Raw genomic sequence first — 17,179 nt, 5'->3', positions numbered from 1 at the left:
TAAATAACTGACACATGCAAGCCCAGAACTGTAAAATAATTAAGTATGATATGGCTTTTTCAGTTACTATGTAGTCTATATTTGAGAACTACAACTACAACAATTCAGTGAGGTACAGCAACCGGAAATTATTTTCGGAAACGGAAACCCATCTAAACGGAAGAACAGATGCAATGGAGTATCGCGCCAGCAAAAATAACACGTCCGGTATAAGTCCCTGGCCTTCAGAGTAAAAGCCCAGAATTTAACTTCTAAAATTAGGTTTAAAAATACTGTAGGCCTACTTTTGAAATCAACAGTCATACTAATACAATGAAATGCAAAGCATGACATACTTAGTACACTGTCATGCCACGTTGGTGTATCTGAATTAGCAGAAATCTAGAAGACCATCAAAAAAATATATATGCAAGCAGATCAATTACATTGAAAGAAATATACAAAATCACCTCTTTATAGTTTAGGGTTGGAGTGTAGTCTTTTCTTCGAACGCAGGTGCAGCTTAAATGACAACATTACAACAAAGTAACATTTGATAAGTAGAACGTGTATCATATGCTTTAACTTTTTCGTTACTAGTAGCGCCGATGTCACTTTTATTCTGAAGGAATGAGGCCGGAAGTCTTGTTGTTGTTGTTGCTGCTGCTGGATCACAGGCGAATCAGAAAATCAATTAAGTTATGAAAAATACCATTAATTGCCTTTCTTTGTCGCCGCTGCTCATGAAGAAATGGCGGATCTCCAGACGTTGTACATTTGAAGAAAAACACTTCGCATCTAATGGCGTGTATTCCGACAACAAACATCATCTCAATCGACAGGGATATTTACGTTTTTTAGGTAAGTTAGCTCGAAGCTAACTAGTGAAGTTGGCATTAGCTGCTCGGCTAATTTAGCTCTAGGTTAACATGTTAAACCACGGCTTATATTGACTGAAGATGGCAGCTGCCAATCAATCATTACGTGCTGTATAGGACGCGTTCTGTTTAGCCACTCATTGATTTGCGTACCTCCAGTTTTCCCAAATATTGCTTGTTCTTCTTCTTGTTGCACAGTGACAACATCAGCTAGCTGTATGCTATAAGAAGACATGTTTCAGTTTAAATAGCTAGCTGACTCGCTTGATTGCTTTCTGTCGGATTGCCGCCCCAGAGCTAATGTTAGCCATTTTGTATTTCTACTTAATGGTGGATTTTGTGTTTGTTTACAGTGTAAATACAGCTCAAGTCCAGATATCACCTACACCCATGTGACATCTGTATCCTGTGATGGTAGTTACACTGTGCGATATGTCCTCTAAGTGGCTTCGTTAGGACATTATGGATAAGCCAAAAAATGACACTGCGGTAATTGACTCCGAGTAGTGGCTGACTTCATGTGTTCAAGCATTTATGGTTAGCAGTGTTATTTAAGTACGAGGCTTAACACACGTGGGATTATAAGATACACTGTGAATGAGCAGTATTTGTTTTGATGACACTACCATCACTGCTCACTACAGACTTGTCTCTCTGCTCAGCTCAAGGATTGACTTGATCCATTCAGTAACAAGTAAGCTATCAACAATGGTAACTGGAATATGTTGTATTCTATTTGTGGGTAAAGAGCTGAAACAACGTGCTGTTTAGGTGATCAAATGAAAATAAACCTGTAACAGCTTTAACCATTTGTCATTCAAGTCACTTTTTTAAGCAAAAATTCCACAAATTCACTGGTCCACACTTCTTAAATGTGAGCATTTACTGTTTTTTTCGATTCTTCAGTGGTAATGAAATGTATCTCTGTGGGTTTTGGATTGTTGGTCAAACAAAACACGCAAATTGTAAGATGTCACCTTGGGCTTTAGGAAATTAACATGTTATAGACCAAACAATTGAACTATTTATTACCATAATAATCAAGTACTAATTTGTTGATTCTTTTTGTCTTTCATGAATAGAAATACTGAAGAATATCTTCCAAACGGATGAGGATGAGCTGATGGTTGTGGAAGTCTGCAAGAAGACGTTGCTAAAAAGAGAGAGGCTGTCTGGAAGATGCCAAGAAAAAAACAACAGAATCCACAGCCAGTCAAGTGTAGGTATACAACGATCTTTTTCACATTGAAAAGTTGATACATAGCCGAGCTACGGAAATCTCTCATCTTACAACATGCTGTAACTGTGGCTTCACAGTTAGGTCCCAAATGATATCCCTGTGAATACTAGCCTGGTCCTGGCCTCTTTCTCCGCTCACATCTGGACACGTTGCTGTTTAAGTAATGTTTCACATCAATCATACTGACCCACAGTATTGTAACTAGTCATGCATTGAAATCTATTGTCACATTCTGCATTCTTTTGAATGATTGTGGAACATGCACACTGCAAGTTTATTGTAAAATGTTTAAAGTTAGAAATGTACAGATGTGAAATTAGAGCTATTTAATGTGTGTAAAAACAGAGATGTTGTGTGCATATTCTACTTCTCCTCAATGCCTTGTATTCTGCGTAGTACCTGATATAGAATGAAATGACCGATGTGTTGTACTGTTAGTAATTAGCTGCTTCACACAGCATTTAAGCTCACAGTAACTATGCTGCTGATAGCATGCATGCTAACAAAGCATGGCCTAAACTAATTCTTAAAACCATGCACCACACAGTATCTCTGTGTTAGTGTTGCCGCATAGCGTAAGGATTTGTTAATTAACTCCTTCATCTCCCGACACTCACACAATGTAACACACAATGCTCAATACAAACTGCCAATACTTTATGTTACTACCTCTGCTTTGCATAGAGAAGAACAGTTTTGGCTGCAGTATTTCAGTGGTGGTCAATAGGTAATGTCAACACCATAAACTCCCGACCTTGGAAATGCTCAGTTACTCATCACTCATTATTGATCAGTATGTAGTTAAAACAACAAAGATAATGTTATTGTCAAGCAGTAATAATGCATCTAGGGTTTCTTTCACTGTTGCTCTTTTTACAGACCAATATTTTTATTCCCTTGACCAGCATATTCTGGTCTGGTTTCTGTTTGCACCTTTACTAGCTACCTGTTAATGAAATTTGATTTGATGTAGTTCTGTGAAAAAGAGTCTTGCTCTCACAGCCTAGACACCATGTCAAAGACGATATGACCAGTAGATGGCACTATGGCGCTGTTTCTCAAGGGTTTGCCAAGAAGGGCTGATGAGCGGAATGCCCTTGAGTTGGCTTGGTGATAGTTTTATGAACAGTGACAGCTGTGTGATAGCTGTTTGGATTCTATCAAGCTTGAGAGACAGAGTTTGGATTTCAGGCATCATTAGCTGTAAATGCAGTAAAAACCTTCCATCTGTCAACTGAAAGCGGCCCATTTTTTGTTCAGTAAGTGTTGTTTGTGCACCGTTGGGAACTAAATGACATTGTCTTCCGTGATTATGTTCGACCTTTTACTTTTATAAGTTAAAAAAAAATAACATCGTAGTTGAATTTAAAAGATTTTCACCAGCAGAAAGACACACCAATGACTGATGACCTGGCTAATTGCATTTACATACACCCTATATTTGTATGCTTGACCCACATAAATTAATTAATGTATAATTCTGCACATTTTACATTAGTGGGGTGGATCGAACAATTGCACACAATAGATGATAAGGCTCCACGAGGGTTGTCAAAAGCTTTTGCTGCAAAATGAGAAGAGTGTTCATTTGTTTCCCATCATTTATTGAAAATGATGCAATTTACATTTTTGAGCAATATATACCTGCAAAAAGCTTTCTTTAATTTATCAAAACCAATATGTATAGGCTACTGCATAGCAAGATTCACTTGAAGGTTAAAAGTAAGGCAGCTTTTTCAATACCACCAGCCTCATTCAGCCAAGCTTAATGTCCATAAGAAGTCTGTCATCTATTAATTAATAAAAGTAGACCACATCTACTATGTAGGTATGTCAATACAAATCTTTGCTTACTTGACTATCAATGTATTTTGGCAATAAGACAGTTACTTAGTGTACCTGTTTGATTTCTCCGTCAGGCTGCCAACTCTTCTAGTTGACACTGAAAGTCAGAGCAGAAAGCACCGTGTTAGCTTCACAATGCTGCTTATGTGTTAGTGCCTTGGGAGTTTGCCACTAACAGGGAAATATTCATGCAAAATGATTAAAACTGATTTGAAATGATAGTAGTCATCAAATGTGTTTAATTTGCTCCTTTCTATGACTGTAGTGGATTCTGAAGATGGTGTAGCCATTGAAGCTCCAGGAAACCTCCCCTTAGACACAGACTTCCTTCTAGGACAAGACCTAGAGTTTGGTGATCCTGATCATGACAACAAGATTCTAGGCCTTGAAAAGTTCTCAGGTTTGTAAACAACTTTTTTTTTTTTCTCAAATTTATAATTACATTTGTCTCCACTTTGTCAGAAATACAACCAGAGAGCAACTAACTAGTCAACAAACAAAATGCCAAAAATGACCTCGTCTTGTTTTGTACATGCATTTTTGATGATTGACTGGGGTCGGTGTTAACCTCGTGACAAAATACAAACGTTTCCTGTGATTTCGTCACAGCAAAAGCCACCATGTCAAGTCAGCCTCTACTTTAAAAAACGCCAAACAAACTACTAGCCCGCACATTGTTTTGCGGTATGGTATATGTAAATATGCATTATGATTAAAGGTCGCAATGACATGAAAATTCCACTTTGAGATTTCTTAACATTAATACGAGTTCCCCCAAGGCTGCCTGTGGTCCCCCAGTGGCTAGATATGGCGATAGGTGTAAACCGAGCCCTGGGTATCCTGCTCTACCTTTGAGGAAATGAAAGCTCAGATGGGCTGATCTGGAGTCTTGCTCCTTATTATGTCATAAGGGTAAAGGTTACCCCCCCTTTCTCTGCTTTGCCCGCCCAGAGTAGTTGGCCCATCCATGAGAAACACATTCTCGGTACCCGACTTGTGCTGCCTGCACGATCCGTCATGCGCATGCATACGATGTTTGCCCCTTGTGACAAATCTCCATCAAGTGGAACCCAGATGTTACCTGACTGACTGTTAGACCGGAAATTAACAGAAAAGAAAATTGTCATATGAAGAACATGTAGATAGATAATTGGAATTATACATGACCTGTAAGTACTCGAGTCACTGACTCAAAAATATTCACGGATTATATACTGTATATAAATAAATATAAACAGATATCAAATTATGTTAACTTGTGTTTCATGCACGGTAGACCAGTAGTCTAGCCTACAGTTCATTGTCAAGTGGTCTTCTGTAGAAATTGTCCTTGGGTTTTATTCAAATTCTTAGATCTAATCCATCTATCCATCCATCTTCATTCACTTATCTGGTAAAGGGGCACGGGGGCAGCAGCTCCAGCAGGGGACCCCAAACTTCCCTTTCCGGAGCCCCATCAACCAGCTCCGACTGGGGCATCCCGAGGCGTTCCCAGGCCAGGTTGGAGATATAATCTCTACACCTAGTCCTCGGTAATGCGCAAGTAAAGTTAGCCTTCATCATTTTCAAATTAGCCAATGTTTTGTGCCGTCTATTTAACAGACCAGCATATGTTATATTACATTTGTATGCTATAGTAGCCTACTTTATTGATGCGTGCAGAGAAAATTAAATTAATTCATTAAATAAATCTGTCAGTCAGTCAATTAAATAAAACAAAATAAAGAAATAATAAAACATAAAATGGAGAATGATGCAACACAAAAATCTTGATCGTGGAGGCTGAGTCATTTAAATTGTGTGAATAAGTCAAATAAAAAGAATACATTTTCAAAGGCCAATCTGACTTTAAAATGACAACCTTCTTTGTCCACAGACCCATTTCACTTTGAAATGATAGCAAAGCACATAATGTTACTCAGACAGTATCAGGAAACGTATTTTAAAATGAAAGCTTTTATTTTGAAGTCACTTCTCACACGCTCTTACTATTAATCGTAGTAAATACGCATACTGTACTGCAAATTAACGTGCGGGATAGTTTGACTGTTTTTTCGAGGGGGAGGCTGACTTTACTGCAGTCCTTTCACCAGGCGAACCCTCTACTGGCAGCAGCAGTAGGACATGTTCAGTTTGCAGAAACGGTAACTCAATCCAGCTCAGATACAGCGTTAGGAGAGTGAGCAGTAAACAGCGAGGCCGATATCAGTGGGATACATTTCCAAACCGTAACGCTGTATTACCCGCTGCATCATTTCCTGTTAATCCCTTGTGTGTAGGTAGCCAATTTAAAGCCAGCGTAGGGATGGTGGACTCCGCTATCAACGGAAACTGCTACATAAAGCGACAATTACAGGATGTTAATACATTGGATGGTCGTTGCAGAAGAAATGCTGACTATAAATGGTATCGAAAACGGGATTTGATCTCATTAAAATGGGAAAGATTATAGCTTTAAAAGGTGGCGTGTGTTGTTGTCTGTCTGTCAGCTTGTCTGTCTTCATACTGGATCTGTCCATTCCCTTATAAATAGGACAAGTCTAAATATCAACCAAGTGTCTCACTGTTTTTAGTTGTTGCACGTTCACCTGACGGGTTTTCTATTAGGATATAAAAACATATTATAGTACGGCAAATGTGTCTGATTAAGCAATGAAGGGAAATGGGAGGATCATACAGTCGGATCATCACAGTACATTTCAGTTGACTCCACAGTTGGAACTGCACTTGCTTAGTGATTAGACAAAAGTATCATTATTTTTTGCATGAGCCCTCATTTTCACAACGTAAACCTGAAATTCATCTGCGACGTAAATAATTTCAACGTTTTGATTTAGCACTTAAGGATGCGGTGGCTCCGTTCGTAAAATAGCCGCACCGCAAAGTGGACTCGTAGGTGTGTTTCTCCGTGATGAATCCGAGCCCCTCCTGTGTGACAGTAAGAGAAATGGAACTGCCAGCTCCTATTTCCCAGCATGACTCTTTGTCAGAGAGAATGATCTGAAAAACGGAAAAGTAGAGAAAGGAGCCGAGATGCCATTATTATGAGGGTCATAAAAATAGGACCATTACCATCAAGGACACCATTATGAGAGGGTATTTATTCATCATCATCATCATCATCATCATCATCATCATCTTCTGCTGCTGCCTCTGCTCCAACTACCCCACTATCATCATCATCATCATCATCATCATCATCATCATCATCATCTACCCTCATCATCATCATCATTATCATCATCATCAGCAACAGCCTCACCATTATAGTCATCATCATTATCATTAGGCTCGGTAATCATCCACGAGGGGTTTCCATGGGGCAGAATAAAAGGGCAGCGCCAACTCTCTCCGTCCTCACATCCTGCCTCGGCATCTGTGAAGGAAGGTGGTTTTCTTTTGACTCGTTTGCTTTCAGAAGCACACGCTGAAGCTGGAGAGCGCCGCTGTGTCTTGAAGCTTTTCTTAAGTTCGTCTGGGAGAAGTGTCCCCCTTCTTGTTTTTTTTAATGACTGAAAATCTCGCGGGGCATAATGTAACAACGGCTCAAACGCACTCGGCCTCGCAGGTAACACTGTGAGTATGAATTGCTTCTCTGGAAATACACTTGTTTTTGCTGAGGAGAGATATCATGTCTCCACTGCTGTTATATTTTTCAGTGTGATGGAAATGGAGCGACATTCTCTGAAACAGCTAGGTGCTGCTGCTTGTTGTCTTTGTCGGACAGTTTGGAGTCAGTCAGGGACATTTGTCAGAAGATACCGTTTGAATTGGACGTGTGCCTTCCTTTGTACGGGAGCCAGTTTTTACGTTAAACTCAGTAATATAAAAATATGTCAGTCTGAATTTTATACTAACAGTGGAAACAATAGGAATTGGTCATAGCACTTTTCAGTGGGGTTGTCATCCAGCCACGTTGTGAATAACACATATAGTCTTAAAGTATATTCATAGAGATGTGTATGATTGTTTCTAATGCTCTTTGTCTATGTGCTTTTGTGTGACTGGCTGTGTGTCGGATTGTGTTATTTTTTGCTGTACTCAGGTCTGTCTTGCAAAGAAATCAGTACCTGATTAAATAAAGTCCACAAATGGTATACCAGAGAATAAGCAATCCCAGGTAGAGAGGACAGTTATAAATGTACAGTTAGTCTAAATCTTATAGGCTTAATAAACAACAGTACAGATAATGTTCTCTGAGTTTGTCGAGGTATGTAACGACCTTTAGAGTGGATTGTGAAGGTTGTCGTTCTGAAAACGTGAAGTGTTTGTGAAATGTTTTTCTGTTTGTCTTTCCTGTTCAGAAGTAGCAGCTGAGATCGGTTTCTCTGTGTTTCCTCTGGGTGATGAGGAGAGCCCTGACTACAGCCGGCTCAGCATGGAAAGTGAAACCGACAACTCACACAGCACAACTGACAACGGCAGGGAAGAGGAGGGCAGAGCAGCCCAGTCCGTGCCCAGTTTTCCTCCCTACCTGTCCTGCAGGGGCTGCGGACAGCTCCGTGATGAGCCTCTGGGACCTGGCATAGACCTGGTTGGTCCATACTGCCTTAGGTGTTGCAAAGCGTCAAGGGAAGCCAAAAGTACAGACTTCTGTTCACCTTTTGGAGGCATCGGCGGGATGCGCTCAGGTTCCCATTTGCAGCTCGACGGCGAAGGGGTGCAAAACGGGCTGGGCGACAAAACCCTGACAGCGGAGGACAAATTGGCCAAACTGCACTCGTGCCACCTCTGTGGCTTCTCCTCGCGTTACGCCAACCACGTGAAGCGACACATGAAGACGCACAACGGGGAGAAGCCCTTTAACTGCCCCTTGTGCACTTACGCCTCAGCCCAGCTGGTGAACCTGCAGAGACACCTGCGCATTCACACGGGGGAAAAACCTTACAAATGCGACATCTGCACTTTTGCCTGCAGTTCCCTTGGCAACCTCAAGAGGCATCAGCGGATGCATGTGCCCTCTGCAGTGGCGGGACAGGACACGCCGCCACAACCTGTCAGTGGCCAAAACAGCCTGAAGAGGCACGTGACTGGGCAAAGGCCCAATGATGAAGTGTCAGGTACTTCAGCCAAGGGTTTGTATCATTGTTTACATACCATTACTATCATTATTTACTCATTTTGTAATCTACATAACTATCTTTTTCTTCATTATGCATCAATAGTTACAGTTTATATAAACAATCTTGATATATGGTGCACCCTTTTGATATCTTTGATCAATCATTCAATATATACTAACTGATTGTTTTGTGAACTTTCAGACGTTGCGAGGCCGACTTCGAACCTGACTTTAGGAGCCCAAAACAATGACTACCTATCAGCCTTTGATGGCTTAAAGGGAGCATCACCACCACGACCACCCATAGCATCTTCTAACCCAGCTCCTGGCCACCAGCCTCCACCCCTGTTGGACACCACAGGAAGGGACAGCAGCAGGGCGACCAGAGCGGGCGTAGCAGACGGTGCCGCCGCCCTCCCCCCTTCACTTTTCCCTTTCACTTGCCGGTTGTGTGGCATCGTCCTGGAGGACGAGGACGGCTCCTCAGCCCAGATTTGTGCCAAGTGTACCCTCGAAATGCTGACTAAAGACTCTTCATCGTCTCCCAACAGCCCTGGGGAGCGCAGCGACAAGGTGTACACCTGCGCCGCCTGCCCTTTCCTCACACACTACCCAAACCACTTGGCACGCCACATGAAAACTCACAGCGGCGAGAAACCATACAAGTGCCCACAGTGCGACTATGCCTCAGCGCACTTTGACAACCTCAAGCGCCACCACAGAGTGCACACAGGCGAGAAGCCTTACAAGTGCCATTTGTGTGATTACGCCTGCGGGAACCTGGCCAACCTGAAGCGCCACCAGCGGGTGCACTCGGGGGCGAAGCCCTTCCAGTGTGCCGTGTGCAGTTACAGCTGCAACCAGAGCATGAACCTGAAGCGGCACATGCTCCGGCACACAGGAGAGAAGCCGTACAAATGTCAGGAGTGTGGCTACACGACCGGCCACTGGGACAATTACAAGAGACATCAGAAGAAACACGGCCTGGCCACAGACGGCTGGGTCAAAGTTCCAATGACCGGCAACAACGAAGATGAAGAGGAAGTGAGGAAAGGGATGGGAGTTGGAAATGGAGATCCAACTCACAGAAAAGAAACAGGGGTCGATATGCAGTACATGTCTAGGGAGGGAGGTCAGACTATACACTCGTGCTACAAACTTGAGATTGCATAAAATATAACTCAGCAAAACTAAGCTACCAGCAACTTTTTATCCCTTTTTTTTTTTTCTTCACAGAGCTTTTTATATTGTTTTAGTGTGTGTCGGTCGTAAGTGTTTTTGTCAGATGTCTTCAGAGGCTGCTAACAGATTGTTTTTAGAATATCGCACAATTGTGTAACAATTCAAATCCTTTTTTTATTAAGGTGGTTGAGTCTCTTCAGAGTTTGTCTTCTACTATGCATTTCTGTTAGGAGAAATGATATCTACTGTGGAAGTCCTTACCATCTTATTCTGTAAGTTACACCACACTTTTACCGTTTTCCCTCTCATACTACAACACATATCTGGTTCTTCATTCCAGGACAGAACACTACCAAATACATGTGCACATTTTTGCCTGAACGGTTGAGCTGCACTGTGTAGTTCTTTTTTGAACTTTAAATAAGGGACAATTTTTCTTTGTATTACATTTAGCTCAAACCTTTTTGTTTTGTACCAAATATCTAATGAAACAACTTGAATGTTACTGGTAGATGATCACATTCACCCGATTTAACTTTACTTTATTAGTTACTTTACTAATGAGGATATTTAGACTGCACAGTGTAGCTTTAAGTAAAGACCGGTCCTTGTAAGGGCCAATATTGCGCTTAGTTTGCATTGGGGCCCGAGCTCTGGTAACGTCATGGCTTCAGAATAATTCACTAATGTATGAACTAGCAAGGTGCTGTTTAATAAAACTGGACTTGTTTTACCCTTGATAAACTATATTGATCAATTAGGTTGTGATAACCGAACTAAAAATCTCCCGTGTCTCAATCTGAATTGTCATCTTTGCGGAGCCCTTCAGGATTATCAATTGTGATTAAAATAAATAAATAATTTCTGGTTATTTAAACACTTAACTTGCATGCACATGCATTTTGAAAGCCCCCCTTTAGTCTTCATTTGGTTGTATGGTTAAAGAAAAAGCACAATCATACACGACATTGCAGTTAAAAGGTTTGCGACTTAGTTGTGGAGAGGAAATAAGCATTGGTTGACGTCCATTTGATTCAGGAGTAACAAACTGTAAACAAGCATGTTGTTCAAAACATTTGTTACCTAACAAACTTGTACTTGCTACATATCATTAATCTTTTCATTTCTAATCATTTGGATCACGTTCCTTTTGATTTCCGTTACCTATCGACTGTGAAATTAGCCCATTCTCATGTTGTTTTTTACTTGAAAAAGATGACACTATTAATAAGCATGCAAGTGTGTAATTGTTTTATTTTTCTAATGTGGCTGTAATACACTGCTAGAAGTGCATACTTTAATATATAGAATTGTGTTTTTATCATTTTGAATGTGTGATGTGTCATTTAGTTCCCATGGGAAACATATTAGGGACTGTGATTTAGGTTTAAGCTCTTTTTGAATTACTATAATATGCAAGTGAGATTTTTCAGGTTGCCGACTCACCATGACACAATGGAGCATTGATTAGTACCGACATCCCCCAAGTGTCTGTTTTTGTCTTCATGCAGTGTCTCATAAATGCCTTAAGTGAGGATTTTGAAATAAACACATGGAATTAATTTCATTGAATGTCACACAACAGACTGAATCTCATTTTTTCCCTCAAATCTCCCAGAGACATTTTCACATACAGCGCATCTCATTTTTAGACACACGCTCTATGGATAACTCCTGTCAGTCTGCCGATCAGTCCATCACTCTGGTCTTGACTGAAATGAGGTTGACAGGTTGTGGTTCAGAATGAAATATTTTGGATGTATGGACAAAATTTGCAACAGAGATCCATGTCCCATTGGGATGAATTGTGTTCAGGTCAAAATTCAAATATGTCCAAATACTTGCAAATCTGGCATTTCCCCCAGCCTCAGGCGTCTTTGGAATTTAGTGCTATTGTCACACGCTACACTAAGATAGGGAACAGCTTAGCATCAGCATGTTTGTGCCGTCATTGTTGGCATGCCGACGTCAGCATTTAGTACGCCTCGCATTGCCAGACCTTCATCTACAGCGCTGCAGAGGAGGGTCAGGCTAGTCCACAAAGCGTTCAGGGATGGGAAAGAGAGAAAAAAAGTACTCTGGTTTATTTGCCTTTCTTTAAACCAATCACAATTATCTTTGGCGGTGCTAAGCGCCGGATGAAGCAACGTTGTCCCTGCAAAATAACCTCGGGTAGGAACTTGTTTTGGTGGAGCATGTGTACGTTCAAAGGTTGTTTTAGTCGTGCAACAGAAAACTCCGATTGGACAGATAGTCTAGCTCGCTGTCTGGATTGACCCTGCAGAGATCTAAGGAGCAGTCAGCCATAGTCCTCCACCAGATTTTAAAATGCCAACACAAAGAAAGCGGAAGGTAACTGACATACGGTGGAATTTCCGGCGGCACCTGAAAAATCCTGGAAGCGGAACATCGTGGCTATGAAGTAACATTTAGTTCAAATTACAACTGTACCTATATACATCCTCCCACAGCTGTGTCAGTTTCTAAATTCCCTCCAATATAACTTTCTCTACTGACGTTTGTTTTTGTTGACATTTTTTGCTGAAATTGATTGGTCAGTGTCAAAAAAATATCATCGGCTGATATTTTCTTAGCACATATAAATCATTTTCAGAAGATGCGTCTGTCAATAAGAACTGATTTCAGTTGAGAAATGACATTATGGCTGACGTAATTTAGAAACTGAAGCAATTGCATAGTTTATCCATCAGACAGCATTGATAAGTTTTCATTTTCAACTGTAAAATGTCTTGTTTTGTGTATGTTTTGTTTATGTAAAAACTGAATTTTAGCTGATGTGTTAGTAGACGCATCAGTTAAGCTATAAATAGATAAAGAGTCAAAGCAATTTCTTCTCAGTTCCAAATACCTTCGTGAGGGGAGAGTTCTTTTAGAGAAACTTAAAATGATTTGGAAGGGGTTGTGATGTACTGATTTATATCACTTGGTTGCGCTATACTTGTTACATGTCTGAGAACTAAAGCTGCTGCCGATGAAGAATGCTTAGTGAGGATAATTTAAAGTGGACAATTAAAAGACAGCTAAGAATCAGAAGATAATGTGACCTAGGTTCAGAGTTTATTTTAGCATCATGACAGTTGTCCCCGACCTTCCCACTAAAATCTAAATAAAAGTAGCGGAATGAATCAAGTCAATACAATCATCATGAAATTTGACATTTTTTTGTAAAAGTGATGCTGATGAAAAATGCACTTTGATTAGGCACCTACACATTTATACACACCCAGAATATTGCAGCTTCTACTGTATGCAAGTCGTGGTATTGACCGGAATTAAGACAATTTAAATGAATAGTGGTGTCCACGTCCCCCTACTGTAAATACAACTTAAGAACACAGAAAAAGCACAGCAGGTGAAGAACAAGACATTTATATTGAGAACATTTTGTGTACAGTTCTGGCTACCAGTGAGCGTAAAGCTGTTGATAGGTTGGCATCGATTTACATTTAGAGGCTTCAAAACACGCCGAGATGCAGCTCAACGGATGCCAACAGCCATAAAAAATGGAATGATGTTTTATAAAACAGAGGGATGTGTTCAGTTTGTTGCCTGCTCTCCATGAACTTTGTTTACTCAAGCAATTGTGATCAAACTAAATCCTCTGAGATGATTGGCACAATGTACAGATTACAATGAACTGAAGCCCCAAAGAATGTTCCTCAACACCCTCGCTTGCCCGAAAAAGAACTACACAAAGAAAATCAGATGGGAAATTTGTAAACACTTTACATTTTATCCTACAATAAAAGTTCCCTAAACATTATGTAAACAATTCTAAATGTTAGTCCATTTAAACCTTTTGTTCTATACAGTTTAGATTACATTTGATCTATTTGATTACAATAAGCTATGGATGATAAAGATATTAGTTAATGTTCAGAATACTTAATTGCATGTACATAATATAAAAAGTGACATTGTCATAATGTTTGTTTATTTTGTGCAAAATGCTTCAGTAAACTATAATTTGGCATTTATGAGAAACCTTTAAAAAATTGGTTTGAAGAAAGAAAAGAAAAAAAATCATAGATGGATTTACAGAGCCCCTTGGGAAAAAAAATCTCCATGTTTAAAGTCATGCTCGAGCTTCCACTCGAGCATTCAGCTCCACCTGTACTTAATACTGTGCAAAAGTGATGGGTTTAGCATGTGCAAGCAGCTCGGCCAAATCAACCATCTATCAAGTTCTGCAAGATTCTAGGCAACACTGGCCGATTCTGCCCTTCGTTTCAAGCTTCAACCAATGTTAACCCATGAGGCGAAAAAGTTAAAATGAAGGCATCAGACTATTTCTGAAGGCAGCATGAGGGACGGTGCCTCAAACGTAAGCTGAATAAAAATGCTGGTATCCTGCTAAGATATTTACTGACTTGGCACATGAGTAGCATGACACACAGAAGATCACTAACAGTATAAAAACATGACATTTTGGTGTATAGCCAAGCCAAACATTGATCATCCATATAAGTAAGCAGTTGCTCTGAGAAGTCTACAGTTTCAAGATCAATTTCAACACATTCACCGGAGTCTGGGTCATTTTGAGAACTTCCGTGTCCTGTTGTGCTGGATTATCACTAGTGCCAGGTCTAACTTAACATTTGGCTCTCAGGTTGGAAAGGAACATGCAGCCACTGGGGGAGGAATCCAAGGTCTAGCAGGTTTTCTTTACGTAGTTTATAATATATATAAATTTACTTTGTACCTCATGAATTTCACTGCATAAAAAAAAGGAAAAATCACAACTACTGCTGATGAAACAGTAGTCAAAGTGAATGAAACTGAAGTAGGAATTTGTCAGTAACATAGAAAAACAAAAGCATCCCTGTTTGCGTACCTGTAGCTTTACATGCTATTTACTGTGTGTTGCCACTAAGTAAGTAGCATAGGGACAACATGTTTCAATTGAATATGATGAGTGTTACTAACATACAAATCAAGGTGAGCTTTTAGAGTCTAAAAGAAAGGACACAGTCGAAGATTGAATGAGACCTTAAGGCAGCAATTTCTCCAGGAAGAAGCTACAAACTTGCAGAATCGGAGGCGTGTGTGGCCTGATCGGCTCGGCTCAGCTCAGCTTGTTATCTTTGTCGTCCCAGTCGCTGACATCGGAATGAATGGGGGGGGGGGGGGGGGGGGGGCAATCTGGGGTTACAGGTCATCATCCCCGATTCCCTCGAAAGCATAGTTGCCATGGAAATCATTGCCGCTGATATCGTTTGCTGAGTTGGAGGCGCTGATCCCTCGGAGGGACACCGAGCTCAGCTTGGTCTAAACGGAATAATCAATAGTACTCTTAACACTGGAAATACATTGATCTATTAGAAAATGTTAAAAGTTCTGGGACTAAATTACATGACCTCATCATTCAGCTGCATGCTTTTTGAACACTTAGTTTTTTAGAAGCACTGTACTTATTAGTAATAAAAAAAAAAGTCAAATATATACACTCACTGAGAGTTTGACGATTTGTTCCCGGTTCGGGTCAGGGGAGTCCTGCAGTCAGAACAAACACAACAACAACAAATGATCCTACAATCTATAAAAAGTCCCAATCACATTAACTCAGGGCATACGTTCCCATTCCTCACCAGTAGAGGGGGAGATTTCACAGCTTGCTGACTGTCTGACCGGTGGATGGAGCCGTTGTGTCGTTTCCTCAGCATCTGGAAGTGGACAGTGGAAAGCAGAAGAAGTGAAGAATGATATCATCAAGAGAGTATCCTGTAACATGTGTGTGTGTGTGTGTGTGTGTGTTAAAACAAACCTTCTTAATGCTGCCGCCTGACTTCTTCACCATTAATTCGTCCACCATAGATTGAAGGCAGATGCTCATCATGATGGCCTGAAATCACAACTGTAAGTCAATACAACTGAACAGTGTTGAGCACACTTTTACTTCGCATCTTTCTTGGACATTTTGAAAATACTTCCTAGTTTGAGGCAAGAATTGCAAGAACCAAACGCTTTGAGCATATCACAACCATTTAACGCTCTACTACCAAGCGCTTGTCCCCCTACATAGACTCTGTCTGTGTCTTCTGTCCTACCTGTTGACTGGTGATGGTGACCCACTGGAGGCGGTCCTTGCTCATCAGATACTCAAAGGCCAGCTCCAGCTTGACCTCACTTTTGGACGAGCTGCAGGAATTGGTGGTGCCGTTGGCTATTGGGACTTGCTGCAGAGTCGGACAGAAAGATGGAGTTATGATTTGGGTGGTATCATCAAAATTTATCCTCTAAATACCCCACAGCTGTCTGAACTGTTATCATAGGTTTATTCTATTGAGGACCTTTTTTTTCTATTTCAGCATTCAAGTGAAATATGTCTACTTCTGTTTGAAATACAAGGAAAATGATAGCTGCTCCGCAGCGGTGGTCCAAGCCGAGAATTTAAACTCACAGGGAAAGGTGTCCAAAGCACAATGGCTGATTATGTAAAAGATGTGACATTGTGACCGTTGAGCTTTGAACTCACAATCTTCAGGTCCAAAGGACCATGCTGAGCTCAGGTGATGACTCCTCTAGCCATGTTTTATTGAGTCAGCGAAGAAGAAGAAGAAACAATAAGCCCCAAATAAACTGACTTCCTTATGGCTTAAGAAACATCCAACTTACATTCTTAAGTAGAGGCTTAAGTAGATAACACTAAATAAATAAATAAATGCATATAATATAATGCTAAAAAATAATAGTACATAGTAATACATATAATAAAATATATAGTAATACATAAAAGATTCAGATACATAAAAGATTAACACAGGTGCAAAGAAAGAAAGAAATGTCTACAAATGTAGAATATCCAAAGCCTCCAAAACAACGTGACACTCAGAGACACACAGCCTCCCAGGAGACGAGCCCTCATTCCTCATTTATGGAAACTGTGCTCTTCACTGAGACTGTTCCCTCTGGTACCTCCCCTACTCACCACACACACAATATGTTTTAGAACTTATAAAAAGACATCCAGAC

The 17,179-nt window shown here is 40.5% G+C and overlaps 2 protein-coding genes across 4 annotated transcripts in view; one reads left to right on the top strand and one right to left on the bottom strand.

Moving 5' to 3' along the window:
* Positions 1 to 532: 532 nt before the first annotated feature.
* Positions 533 to 11,763, top strand: znf513a (zinc finger protein 513a). Of its 2 annotated transcripts, none has more exons than XM_034900020.1 (5): positions 533 to 840; positions 1,940 to 2,076; positions 4,208 to 4,342; positions 8,247 to 9,017; positions 9,207 to 11,763. In XM_034900020.1, exons 2-5 carry the CDS (start codon positions 2,037 to 2,039, stop codon positions 10,175 to 10,177), a joined length of 1,917 nt encoding a protein of 638 aa, XP_034755911.1. In that variant the 5' UTR covers positions 533 to 840; positions 1,940 to 2,036; the 3' UTR covers positions 10,178 to 11,763. The 2 variants fall into 2 exon arrangements, with proteins under 2 accessions (XP_034755911.1, XP_034755910.1); XM_034900019.1 differs by having other exon boundaries at positions 536 to 840; positions 9,201 to 11,763.
* A 1,479-nt stretch (positions 11,764 to 13,242) lies between these two features.
* The window catches only part of snx17 (sorting nexin 17), a 28,968-nt gene continuing 25,031 nt past the window's right edge, over positions 13,243 to 17,179 (bottom strand). The window contains exons 11-15 of one of the 2 annotated variants that reach the window (XM_034900039.1): positions 16,255 to 16,383; positions 15,972 to 16,049; positions 15,781 to 15,870; positions 15,659 to 15,700; positions 13,243 to 15,475 (exon numbers count right to left, since the gene is read on the bottom strand). In XM_034900039.1, the coding sequence (XP_034755930.1) occupies positions 15,356 to 15,475; positions 15,659 to 15,700; positions 15,781 to 15,870; positions 15,972 to 16,049; positions 16,255 to 16,383 (459 nt within the window). In that variant the 3' untranslated portion in view covers positions 13,243 to 15,355. The remainder of the gene's footprint in view (positions 15,476 to 15,658; positions 15,701 to 15,780; positions 15,871 to 15,971; positions 16,050 to 16,254; positions 16,384 to 17,179) is intronic. The other variant, XM_034900040.1, reaches the window with a different exon arrangement.

This window comes from Etheostoma cragini, chromosome 18 (genome assembly GCF_013103735.1).
Source record: "Etheostoma cragini isolate CJK2018 chromosome 18, CSU_Ecrag_1.0, whole genome shotgun sequence".
NCBI lineage: Eukaryota > Metazoa > Chordata > Actinopteri > Perciformes > Percidae > Etheostoma > Etheostoma cragini.
This window is presented reverse-complemented; position numbering and strand designations above follow the sequence as displayed.

Bases quoted from the DNA above. Each gene is read 5' to 3' on its own strand.
- znf513a (XM_034900019.1), top strand. From the start codon at position 2,037: ATGCCAAGAAAAAAACAACAGAATCCACAGCCAGTCAAGT. The intron at 2,077-4,207 runs GTAGGTATACAA...CTATGACTGTAG, and splicing joins GAATCCACAGCCAGTCAAGT to TGGATTCTGAAGATGGTGTA. The intron at 9,018-9,200 runs GTTTGTATCATT...TGTTTTGTGAAC, and splicing joins GTCAGGTACTTCAGCCAAGG to TTTCAGACGTTGCGAGGCCG.